General features: G+C 40.9%; 1 protein-coding gene across 1 annotated transcript in view; it reads right to left on the bottom strand.

Annotated features, from left to right (window-relative positions):
* Positions 1-297: 297 nt before the first annotated feature.
* olfml2a (olfactomedin-like 2A) overlaps positions 298-13,234 on the bottom strand; it is a 78,782-nt gene continuing 65,845 nt past the window's right edge. Inside the window, exons 6-8 of the mRNA XM_038782067.1 lie at positions 5,245-5,481; positions 3,902-4,087; positions 298-2,813 (exon numbers count right to left, since the gene is read on the bottom strand). Of these exons, the coding sequence (XP_038637995.1) occupies positions 2,212-2,813; positions 3,902-4,087; positions 5,245-5,481 (1,025 nt within the window). The 3' untranslated portion in view covers positions 298-2,211. The remainder of the gene's footprint in view (positions 2,814-3,901; positions 4,088-5,244; positions 5,482-13,234) is intronic.

Raw genomic sequence — 13,234 nt, 5'->3', positions numbered from 1 at the left:
TGCACATCTTTGGGTTGTGGGGATGAAACCCACGCAGACACGGGGAGTAACATTGAATTTTTAACAGTTGTAAGTAACCAAAATCCACTTAATTATTGGCAGTAATTCAATAAAGCTTCAAATGCGTACAAAAAATGTTGATATTTTGGGGTTTGAGGAGATGTTTTTTACTTCAGTGTTTAATGTTTGTAACAAGCAAAGTAGTAAACTCTAGTTTCCACTATAGCTTCAACAGACAAATTGAACAGAAGTTATCATGAATATACTCTTGAAAGGCACATGCTCCTCCCAGTGAAATCTTAAAAAAACATTTAATCGTAGTCAAAAGTTTTAAACGTTCTCAGCACAAAAAGGTCTCTAAAATACAAATGACAGACATTTGGCAATGATAGTTGGCAAACATTACTGTAGTTTATTGCATAGGCTCACATGATTTGGTCCACTTTAAACAGTCAATTCCCATGCAAACTAGGAACCAAACACTATTCCACAATACTCTGTTGTTGCATTGACCAGTCATCTGGTTAATTGTGACCTATTCACTTGTACTTGCGAAAACCTACATATTAAAAACAATTTGATCATTTAATGCTTGCAGTGATTGGGCACTTATTTAAGGTGTATATGAGAATTCAAAGACGTACAAACAATGCATTGCAGGGAACTGTAAGATTTTTATAACAATGATGGCCTATAAATCATGTGCAAAGTCACACATATGATCAGGACCACAAGTGGAATAAAATCATATCCTGCAATTCATCATAATTTGTGTTTACACCACATATTAAAGTTTAAAAAAACTCAATTCACACAAAAATGAAAATAAAAATGAATTTTAAATCTTTGATCAAAGATACTTGCAAAATGAGTTTTCTCAATTCATAGGAGACAAAAACTCATGGCAACATGGTCATGTTTCATTTTCAAACAATTGTAAATAATTAAATGTGCAGATTGAGCTCTGGTTCCAGTGGCATCGTCTCTTTTTATCAGTGCCATCTGTTTTCAAATGTGATATTATCTCCAAACAATGCAAAAAGCATATCACAAAAATGAATTGTGGTATAAACAGCAGCATTTTACAAATTACTGGATTATTCTACAGTATTTGTTTAAGACTAAAACATAAAGCTTTCAACTGAGTTGCAGTTCTGAATTAAAGTAGCTGGGATAAACTAATGAATTGTGAGTGAAGTGGTTTGAGTGATAGCTGGGGCAACTTGTAGTATTGTTGTCATTCATATCAATTTTATTACATAAAATTCTAGATTAAGCAATATTACTTTGACCTGCAAAATCCTGCTTGTACTTATTTCTTTCCAGACTGGTTGTTGCAATGCTGAGGCCTAACATAAAATAATAATCTGAAAAGTATTCTGAAATTACCTTGATAAAGTTACATTTATGTATATCCTGCACTACTGTAAAATCTATATTGCGTATTAAAAAAGCTTTTGGCCTATATAATTCCTTTATCCAAAGTCTACTAGCATAATTACATTGGTGGTTTATATTCATACAAGATTTCTACATGTTTTGCAATCAAAAGGCACTAGTTCAGTACTTGAGGCTTTTAGGTACAACCTGTAGTTTACACTTTATCCAGCAAATTGTATGACAAGATTATACAAACAGTGCAAGTTCTGACACAGTATAATACTAACTTAGTCTCGTGGGGGTAATTTAAGCTGATTTCTAAACTGTTGTAAACATTAAGAAAGATGGTCACATTCTCTATGGATTTAATCAAATAGTTGATCCTTGATGTAAATGTTACTGAGACAATCTTTGAAGTGCAGCCCCATGTTGGTGATGTTTCAAGGACGTGATATATCCAATTTGATTGTTCTGAAGAAATGCAGATGACAGTTTGAAATGCAGCTCATCCTTACTGATATCTGGTACAGTAATGCAGAGGAAGGAGCTTTGTTGTTTTCTCATTTGCCAGTAAATACTGGATGATGTTAGAATGAAATAGAAAGAAGGGAATGCAGTGGGTATGCTTAGTTCTTATTTGTCTACAATGCTCAGTAATAAGTTGTCATGCATTTTATAGAATTATTAGTTATTCATAAGAGAACGGTTGCCAGAGACATTCCAACTATTTAAACCTCTCTACTAGCCCAAGTGCAAATTCCCATTATATGTAGATGATCAAAATAAGACAACTTAAAAGTGCTTTGTGATAGGTTGAGCTTTTGTATAAACTCAGAATGCAAAAATAATTTTGTAGGTGACTTGATGACCATTATCCCATGCATACAGAACTTTCTCTTTAGGGTTGTAGTCAATCTGTGTGGTATAAGTGTATTCATTGATGAAGGGTAACTTTGGATTTATTTCAGTGTTTGTGTGAGTATCGTATGCATAAGACACTTGGCCTTCTTTTTCATTGTAAGTATCTACTGCATACAAAACACCACAAATAATGAAACAGTTGCCATAGGAATTGCGCTTGAGGCCTGTTTTCCAAGTTGTTTCCTTATTCATTGAAAGATCAATAGGATCTAGTTTACTGATGACTATGATTTCATGCTGGGAGTACTCATAATAGGTAGCAGGGTAAATAACCCACAAGCCACTTTCATCAACAGCAAAATCAATGTCTGAATGTCCTCGCCATTTCCATGGCGTTGTGTCTTCATATACCACATCATGAAGAAGGGTCCAGGCTGCCACATACCGCTGCTTAATACCATACTTGATTATATTTCTGGTAAAAGCCCTATTGTAATAGAATGACCCATTGTAAACAACATGGCCTGTTCCAATCCAGTTATAAGGAAGTTTGTACAGATTGCTCCAGCGCCCTAGGAAAAGAAGATACAAATGTTAAAACTGTTAACTAGTGAAGTTACTTAAAACCAAATTACATCCGCATTTAAAAGTAAATCCTTCAAATGGGTGCAATTCAGCGGACTCAAGTTAAATCCGCTGAATGGTACATTTGACGGTATGTTTTGGGGCTGTAGCGCCGAGAATCTTCCCGCTATCCAACTGCACACTTTTGGCCTCGGAGTTTGTTCCCGCCGAGGCTGCACTTAGATGGATTTCCTGTTGGCTGCAGGTTGCCATTTTGTCCAGCTGCCCTGATCTTTCCTCTCTATTTCAGGCCCCCTATGCTCTTTTCCCCTGCCCCCCCCTTCGGGAGGCTGCCAGGAACTTTCCCTCATCACCACCCCCACCCCCTCTGCCTGGCAAGACCCACCTGGGCTCAACCCCTGGCAGTGCCAACCAGGCACCTGCACCCCCTGGCACAGTCAACCTGGCACACTGGCAGTGCCAAGCTGCCCTGTCACCAACTACCTGGAGGTCAAGGGTCTGGCTGACCCCCCCCCCCCCCAGGTGCTGTCGGGACTGGTCCATGTTTGTGTGGACCAGTACTAAACGGCACCCTGGTTAGGTTTCCCAGGTGCAGTCGGTGAGTCCTGAGCACCGAGTGAACAGCTCATTTAAATATCCAGACCTGGATCTTGCCCAGCAAGGGTTTGCACTGGGAGGATCAAATCGGGTGACTCATGTGAGGTTTTGCACCCGGCGGAGCCCAATTTGGGGTTCACTTGTTGCTCCTGGATCAGTGCCGAGCGCGAGGGGGCCACTGAATCATGCCCATAATGTGCTGGATGGAGCCTGATGTGGAGAGATCATTGTTCCATGGATGTGTGGCCGTGTTGCTCCTTGAATAATGTATATCCACTAATGTGAACTTGGAAAGTTTAGCATACACTGATTATCTAAAATTTTCACAGTCAAAGGAGTTAAAACAGCAATCATCAGCTGATGTAACAAATAGAGAAAAACAATCTTAAAATTATGTGTGTAAAATACAAGGGTCATCACTAAGTTGAATGTTCCTGCTACACCAATCTAGTGATTTGTAAAACATGTTAATTCTCACCTTGTTTAAAGTTTTCAAGGTTCCTGAATTCTACCAGGTTGTTTCCATAGTAATAGTTTGTCACATAGATCCTGTTATCTTTGGCTATGGGATCTTTCATCCAGGCACCCTCATTACGGCCGTAATTATGATGTTTCTCAGGAGATTCAATCATTGACAATGTCCCGAAACACTCGCCTTCTCTGACTTTAGATAAGAAGAACAGCAGTATGAATACCAGGTACTTATTGATTTAAAGGATGTGCGACATTGTGCAGTATTTTTCTGCGCCCTATATGTCTGTATTATGCAACTTACAAATCATTTATTATTTGATAAATGTGAGGTAATAGAAATCTTTAAATCAATATATTTGTCCACACTGAAGCAACACAATTTGATATCATAGACACTCGGTATTCTCCATTTAATAAATTATTTCACGGGATATTAGTGTCGCTGGCTGGGCCACCATTTATTGCCTAACGCTAATTTCCCTTGAAAGGGCATTTAAGAGTCAACCACACTGCCATGGGTCTGGACTAGATTTCCTTCCATCAAGGACATTAGTGAACCAGATGGGTTTTTACGACAATCTACAATGGTTTCATGGTCATCATCTAATTCAAATTTCACCATCTGCCGTGGTGGGATTCTAAACCTGGATCCCCAGAACATTACCCAAGTCTCTGACTTACTAGTCCACTGACAATACCACTATGCTATTGCCTCCCCATATTGAGTTCCCAACCTTAGCCACATTATCATCAGTGGGGGTAGTGAAAGGGCAGAAAGAGGTACTCAGCAGAAGTTGGTTGCTGCTCCAAATGCGGAGTGGAAAAATGGAGCAGAGCCATCAACATTAACCATATTGCCTCTGAGCAGCTGATTTAAAGGGAATCTTGAATTCTTGTACTTTGTCTTCTTGCCTTCTCAACTTGGCAGTGTGCATGGCATAGGATGATCAAGAAAGGAAGAAAATAAATGAACAAAGCTAAACTCCAGATAGTGATTTTATAAATGAAAATAGATCAAACTAGTTGTTTTTAAGAAAAAAAATAACAAAACTAATGAACAAGTAAACATTCAATAGTTAAATCTAAATATGTGAAGAAGTGTTATTTATGTTACAATTTGTCTGATTATGTCTGATTCCTGCGAGGCACCTTGGAACATTTTACAATATTATAGGTATTTTTAAATGCAAGTTATTGTTACTCGTTGAAAATTGTATTATTTTCTGAGCTGTTGCTGCAAGTGGGATCTGGGAAACATTACAAAGGATTTTCCATAGAAAATTTATAACCAGGTTTGATTGAAAAGTTAAAACGATTTTAAAATTACTTTGTGCAATATAAATATACCTTTATGTGGCCCAGCTGACCGAGTGCGTGTGTTGGCGGTGAGTGTGGTCGTCTCTATGGTACCAGTGCTTGTAGTTTCTGTAATGGTTGCCGTGGCACTTCTGGTGACAGGGGCTGCAGTAGCTGTTATATTCTCTGTGCTCCTGCCAGCTACTTCGGATTCACGAGCAACTGGAGTCTTTCCTGCTGCTCTCGATTCCTTATCCTCAGAACGTAAAGTCCCTTTAAACGAATTATCTGAGAGTGGTTTAAAAAACATCAATTTGGCTCCATTTCAAACTGCGCAAAGGAAAAATGTCACTAACTGGATTAAACAAACTTACAGAGCATTTATTTCTTATTCCATTGTTACAGTTCACAGGTACTTTTTTCTAATGCACAGATAATCATTTTTCTGATTTTACAATCCTCAAGATACTGGCTGAGGTTTTCTGTTTCTGCGTTCATCAGGCTGATTTTTTGTCCATTAAAGTAAATGGGTGGAAAATTGAAGGCTGGCAGACATAGAAAATAAAACCCTGGCCAGTGTATTCAGTGCCACTGATTTACAATGACTTTAATCAAATTCCATTTTCACAACACGTAATTCTGAAAAGATTATGAGGAATGAATTACATGATTCTGTCCATTTTCCTATGAAAGTCATAAAAAAGCCTTTAGTTATTATTTACTTCTGAACTGTAGTGCATTGTTATAGTTTTGGAAGCATCCTCTTTGCAAATTTCTGGCTCTATAGGGTTTATAATTTGTGCAGTCTCCAAGAAAGAAAAACAAATGTTTTCAAAATGTGAAGGGCAAGGTACATTGGTCTTCTGCCTACGTGAATTTAAATCTAACATATAATAATGGGATTAGAGCTTCTCTTTGAGCAGGAGCTTCCTCTCCTTGGGATGGCAGGCTTGGAGGCCAGGAAAATAGAAAGAGTCCTTGGCAAGCCTGAAGGCAGCCAATTAAGAGGCTCACTCCAGTAAAATTGCTGAACCATTCCCACTGCCAGCAATATAGATCCTGGACCCTCATTCTATCCCAATGTTGGGGTCCCAAAGCTCAGGTAAAATTCTACCATTTTACTGTGGGGAACTTCTATGTGAAAATTGGGTCAATGGTTTCAATCCAACTCTTAATGGGCACGTTTGAGCATAATTCAGCATAAGCGACTGGCCCATAGAAATTCATGGACAATAAAATTGCTGAATATTGCAAAGAATTCTGTGTGCTTTGAGATTTTCTTGAAATTTACATGTCCTGTTCTTTTAATTTAAAAAATAAGATCAAACGGTAATATAACATTGTTGTAGTTTTATCAAATTCTATCTGAATTAGCTTTCACCCATAACATCTAAATCTCAGTTGGGGAGCTATTGGATGGGTCCAAGTCTCGACCATAGGGGTGCTGGCTGGGCCAGAGTCTAGGCCAAGGTGGGGAGGTGAGAGTGGATCCCACGGATGTGAGAGGGGGGTTGGGAAGAGAGGCATTGTCCATGGTGGAAGAGGGGCTGATTATAAGTTCATAAGATATAGGAGCAGTTTTAGGCCATTCAGCCCATCGCGTCTGCTCCACCATTCTATCATGGCTTATATGTTCCTCATCTGCTACCTACAATGTTACAGACCAAGAGCTGATTTGCAAAATCAGCCACAGCATCTCCTCCCTGGAACACATGACCTAGGAGCAGGAGATTTAGCCTCCCATTCTGGCCTCAACACCACTGTCCTACCCATTCTTCATAACCCTTCAACGCATTACTAATTGAAAATATGTCCAACTCCTCCTTAAATTTACTCACTGTCCCTGCATCCACCACACACTGGAGTAATGAATTCCACAAATTCAGAATCCTTTGGGAGAAGTAGTTTCTCCTCAAATCAGTTTCAAATTTGTTACCTATTATTCTAAGGTTATGACCCTTCACTTTAGAATGCCCCACAAGAGGAAGCATTAGCTCCACATCTACTTCATCCATACCTTTTAGCATCTTGTGTACCTCAATTAGATCTCCCCTCATTCTTCTAAACACTAGAGAGTATAGTCCTAAACTGTTCAAACTGTTAATCTCTCCTCATACGACAAACCCCTGATATCTCAAATCAATCTAGTAAACCTCCTCTGAACTGCCTCCAATACCACTACATCTTTCCTCAAATAAGGGGACCAAATCTATGCACAATACTCCAGGTGCAGTCTTACGAATGCCTCGTATAGTTGCAACAACGCTTCCTTACCTTTATACTCAATTCCTTTTGCTATAATTACCAACATTCCATTTACTTTCCTTATTATCTGCTGCACCTGCATGTTCGTTTTCTGTGACTCATGAGGATACCCAGATCCCTCTGCATCGGAGCACTCCAAAGTCCATCCCCATTTAGATAACAAGTAGCCTTTCCATTTTTCGACCAAAATGCATGACCTCACACTTATCCACATTAAACTCCATCTGCCACATTTTGGCACACTCCCCTAACCTATCGAAATCCATTTATAAGGTTCTTATTTCCTCATTGCAACTTATTGTTTGACCCTTTTTGTGTCATCTGCAAATTTGGCTATAGACCCTTCTATCCAAGTCGTTAATATAGATTGTAAATAGCTGAGGCCCAAGGACCGAACCCTGTGGCACCCTACTAGTTATATCTTGCCATCCAGAAAAATACCCATTTATCCCTACTCGCTGTCTCCTGTCTGTCAGCCAGTCTTCTATCCAAGCTAATAAGTTACCCCTAATTCCATGCGGTTACACCTTGTTAATTAACCTTCTGGGCAGCACCTTATCAAATGCCTTCAATAAGTCCAGATATGTTACATCTACAGGATCTCCATTATGCACTTTGCTTGTTACATCTTCGAAGAACTCAAGCAAATTAGTCAAACGTGATTTGTCTTCATAAAACCATGCTATCTGATAAATAGCGCTTTGGCTTTCCAAATGTCCGGATATTATGTCCTTAATAATTGATTCTAACAATTTTCCAACAACAGATGTTAAACTAACTGGTCTGTAATTTCCCACAGTCTATCTCCCTCTCTTTTTTAATAAGGGCGTTAAGTTAGCAGTTTTCCAATCCACTGAAACCTTTCCCGTGTCCATAGAATTTTGGAATATCATAACCAATGGATCCACTATCTCTGCTGCCACTTCCTTTAACACCCTAGGATGTAGGCCCTCAGGCTCTGGGGACTTGTCTTCCCTCAATCCCAAGAGTTTGTTGAGTACTGTTTCCCTATTGATGCTGATTGTTCCAAGTTCCACCCTTTCTATTATCTCTAAATTGCCCGTTCCTATAGGAATGGTACTCGTGTCTTCCACCGTGAAAACTCAGGCAAAGTATTGATTTAGAATCTCTGCCATTTCTGTGCTCCCCAGCATTAACTCACCAGTTTAATCTTCCAAGGGACCAACATTCACCTTAGCGACTCTCTTCCCTTTTATGTACCTGCAGAAGCTTTTGTTATCCTTTTTGATATTATGTGCAAGTAATTTTTGTAATTTACCTTAGCTCTTTTTATTACTTTTTTAGTATTCCTTTGTTTAGATTTGAAATTTTCCCAATCTTCCAGCCTGCCACTGGCCTTACAATATAATATAACTTCGTTTTTATCTTTATAATGTCTGTGTGTGTGTGTCTGTGAAGCCAAAGGAATAATGTTTATTTGATATGTTACCTGAGAAAATGCTTGGAATCATTCAATTCCTTTTTAATTGTTAGATTTTCAATTGGAGGCCGCATTCCTAATTCATTATTTTTTTAATATAAATTTAGAGTATCCAATTCATTTTTTCCATTTATGGGGCAATTTAGCATGGCCAATCCACCTTTGGTTTGTAGGGGCGAAACCCACACAAATAAAGGGAGAATGTGCAAACTCCACATAGATAGTGACCCAGAGCCAGGATTGAATTTATTGACTAAATTTGAATCTTTCAACGTGGGGCAGCACGGTAGCATGGTGGTTAGCGTAAATGCTTCACAGCTCCAGGGTCTCAGGTTCGGTTCCCGGCTAGGTCACTGTCTGTGCAGAGTCTGCACGTCCTCCCCGTGTGTGCGTAGGTTTCCTCCGGGTGCTCCGGTTTCCTCCCACAGTCCAAAGATGTGCGGGTTAGGTGGATTGGCCATGCTAAATTGCCCGTAGTGTCCTAAAAAGTAAGGTTAAGGTTAAGGGGGGGGGGGGGTTGTTGGGTTACGGGTATAGGGTGGATACGTGGGTTTGAGTAGGGTGATCATTGCTCGGCACAACATCGAGGGCCGAAGGGCCTGTTCTGTGCTGTACTGTTCTAAGTCTAAGTCTAAGTCAATTGTGTCAGTTCAGGTTCTTCCCAACATCTGAACCAATCAATCTCCAAAAATAGTACTTATAAAACAAATCATTAGAACTGCTTGACAACAGTAGAATACATACTATGATGAAAAATCCCAAGATCATGGTTCATTTTTAATGTGGGTACAAAGCGCCACAATTAATGTTCCTTTGGTCCCTCCAATATAAGTGCCATTAAGGAAACGTGAGGAGGTACATTAGCTTGGAAATGACGTTGAAATGCAAAGTATATGTAAATTAAACCATTTGTTAGCTGATGGTTAGCTTGGTGCTAGAGAATTAATTTGTATTAATTAATTCATCTGATTCTAATTTTTGGTTTCCTGAAACTGCAACAACAGCCCAAGTGTAGTTTGGCACCAATCCAAACCAGCCAACTAACCTTGACAAAGCTGTAGCAACAGAACTAAAAGGATCCAACAAAACATATTGTCACTGCAACTGGAAGCCAACAAAAAATATCACTCCTGGAACCAGCTTCCTCTGGAAGGCAAGATGAAAGGCACACTCCCAACACTTTATTTCTGTTTCCTGTATATTGAATCCCATATAATGTGCACTACACCCATGTATGAACGTATGACTGTGTTAAAGAATTGCAACAAAAATAGATTCAAGTGGGAAAATAATTGTTCGTGATCCCAGAAACAAAATTAACTTTCAGTACATTCGCTGTATTAATTTATGGACCATTTATTTATTTTTCAAGTGTTTTCAATAGTACAGATTATTCATTATCCAATTGAATTGGAATTAATACCAAGTAAAATACAAAGTTACCTCCTGTCACGAAACAAAACCAAACTCACTTCTCATAGGCTGCATAATTTAAATCACCCACAGAGTATTTTCTATTTATATCACTTTCTTAGAATTTAATTACTCTGAATACTTTTCCGTTCTCACTGATTAATGACACCTGGGTGACAGCAGTACTTTTATCCTGCAAATAACCACCAGTGAATTATCTTACTGCAGGTCAGAATTTGTCAGCTGCACTCTTTAAAGTATGTCCCTGATACAATAGAACTGAATTTAACCGAAGATCAATATCATTAATTTGTATTACTTATTTCCCAATTGCTAGGAAGGAAAAAGATTTGGTAACTTCAGTACCCTAACTAAATCTGCACATAATATTCTGACCAAAGAAATAAAACAGTTATGTAGAATATTTTACATATTTGATAGCGGCATGGTGACACAGTGGTTAACGCTGCTGCCTCACAGCGCCCACAGCGCCAGAGACCAAGGTTTGATTCCGACCTTGGATGTCTGTGTGAAATTTGTACATACGCCCTGTGTCTGCGTGAGTTTCCTCTGGGTGATCCGGTTTCCTCCCACAGTCTAAAGATGTGCAGGTTAAGTGGATTGGCCATGCTAAATTGCCCCTTAGTGTCCAAAGGTGGGGTCGCTGGGTTACAGGAATAGGGTGGGGGCGTGGGCCTAGGTAGGATGCTCTTTCAAAGGGTCTGTGTCAACTCGATTGGCCAAATGGCCACAATCTGTGATTCTATGATTATTAAATGGAGAGAAGAACAATAATACCTCAAATGAGTGATTTTACCAATAATGTTTTTGTTTTTTTTAATGTTGAATGTTAACTCCACTGTATCACTCAGGAATGAAATTTAAAAATCTACAGATCTTCTCTCAGAGTACATACTGCCTTGTTAAATATTACACTCTCAAACAAATGTCTCATTGTGCAATGTTAAAATCGAAGTACTGCATTAATGTGCTTGCATAATACCATTTTGGGTATAGAGCAATAAACTTCATAGCAACTTATTTAGTGTTGTTGGTGACTATCCTTTGGCAACCTATACATCTTTTGGTTGAGTTTCTGACCAATGTTGACCCCAGCCCCAGGATTTTTATGGTTAGGTCTCAGAAATGGTAATACCACGAGATATCACGAGGAGGAGGTTAGGCTTTTACTGGAGATGATTATTGACTGGCATGTATGTGGTACGAATGCTATTTGCCATGTACCAACCCAACCCTAGATACTGTCTAGGATTAGTATGTGCATGTACTTTTTCAGTAGCTGAGGCATCGCAAATGGGGCTGCACACTATGTAACCATCAGCAAACCGATGCAAGGAAGATCATTGAAGCAGTTGATAGTCGTTGGACCTTGAGTACTTCAGTGCTGAACTCCTGCAGTGATGTTTCGTGACTGAGATGATTAGCCTTCAAAAATTGCAACCATCTTCCTTTGTGCCAAGTAAAATGCCAAATTTTTTAAAATTTATTGAATAAAATTTTCTTTATAACAAAATAACACACTATACATTAAGGTACAACACAAAAACAGCACAATCATTACTTAACAACTCCACTAAACCTAATCCCTCAAATATATAACGAAAAACACCCCCCTAATAGATGTTGCTGACAAATTCTTTGAAAAAGTAAATTAATGGCTGCCATCTCGAGTAAAACCCTTCAACCGACCCCCTAATGATGTACTTGACCTTCTCCAGATATAAGGGGCGGGATTCTCTGATCCCCCGCCGGGTCGGAGAATCGCCGAGGGGAGGCATGAATCCCGCCCCCGCCGGCTGCCGAATTCTCCGTCGCCGGGGATTTGGCGGGGGCGGAAATCGCGGCGCGCTGGTCGGCGGCTGCTGGCAGTGCCCCCCCCCAGCGATTCTCCGGCCCGTCATGGGCCGAGTGGCCGCCCGTCTTTGACCGGTCCCGCCGGTGTAAATTTGAGTAGGTACTTACTGGCAGGACCTGGCTGTGCGGGCGGCCTCTAGGGTCATTGGGGGGGTGCGGGGGGATCTGGCCCCTGGAGGTTTCCCCACGATGGCCTGGCCCACGATCGGGGCCCACTGATCCGCGGGCGGGCCTGTGCCGTGGGGGCACTCTATTCTTTCTTCTGTGTCGGCCGCTGCGCATGCGTTGGGATGACACAAAACACGCTGGAGCTCCCGCATATGCGTCAACTCGCACCGGCTGGCATGGCGCCAAGCCCCTTTCCCACCGGCTGGCGCGGCGCAAACCACCCTGGCGCCAGCCTAGCCCCTGAAGGTGCGGGGGATTCTGCACCTTTGGGGCGCCCTGACGCAGGAGTGATTCACGCCACTTGTCGGCGCCAGAGTTGCCCGTCCCACCCAAGAACTCCATTAGGTTACCCAAACAGATCATGGTGGTTAGCATAAATGCTTCACAGCTCCAGGGTCCCAGGTTCGATTCCCGGCTGGGTCACTGTCTGTGCGGAGTCTGCACGTCCTCCCCGTGTGTGCGTGGGTTTCCTCCGGGTGCTCCGGTTTCCTCCCACAGTCCAAAGATGTGCGGGTTAGGTGGATTGGCCATGCTAAATTGCCCGTAGTGTCCTAGAAAATAAGGTTAATGGGGGGGGGGTTGTTGGGTTACTGGTATAGGGTGGATACATTGACTTGAGTAGGGTGATCATGGCTCGGCACAACATCGAGGGCCGAAGGGCCTGTTCTGTGCTGTACTGTTCTATGTTCTATGTTCTATCTCCACCCAAGCACAACCTGCCTCCGGGCTATCAACAAGACAAAGGCGAGGACATCCGCCTTCACCCCCGTCTGCAACGCAGGCGAGTTCAAAACCCTGAAATGGCCATCAGCAGACAAGGTTCCAGCTCGATATCAAGAATCTCTGACATTGTGCTAAAGAAGGACTCCCAGAAACTTT

This window comes from Scyliorhinus canicula, chromosome 21 (assembly GCF_902713615.1).
Source record: "Scyliorhinus canicula chromosome 21, sScyCan1.1, whole genome shotgun sequence".
Lineage (NCBI taxonomy): Eukaryota > Metazoa > Chordata > Chondrichthyes > Carcharhiniformes > Scyliorhinidae > Scyliorhinus > Scyliorhinus canicula.
The sequence above is the reverse complement of the archived record's forward strand: the minus strand, read 5'-3'. Positions and strand labels throughout refer to the sequence as shown.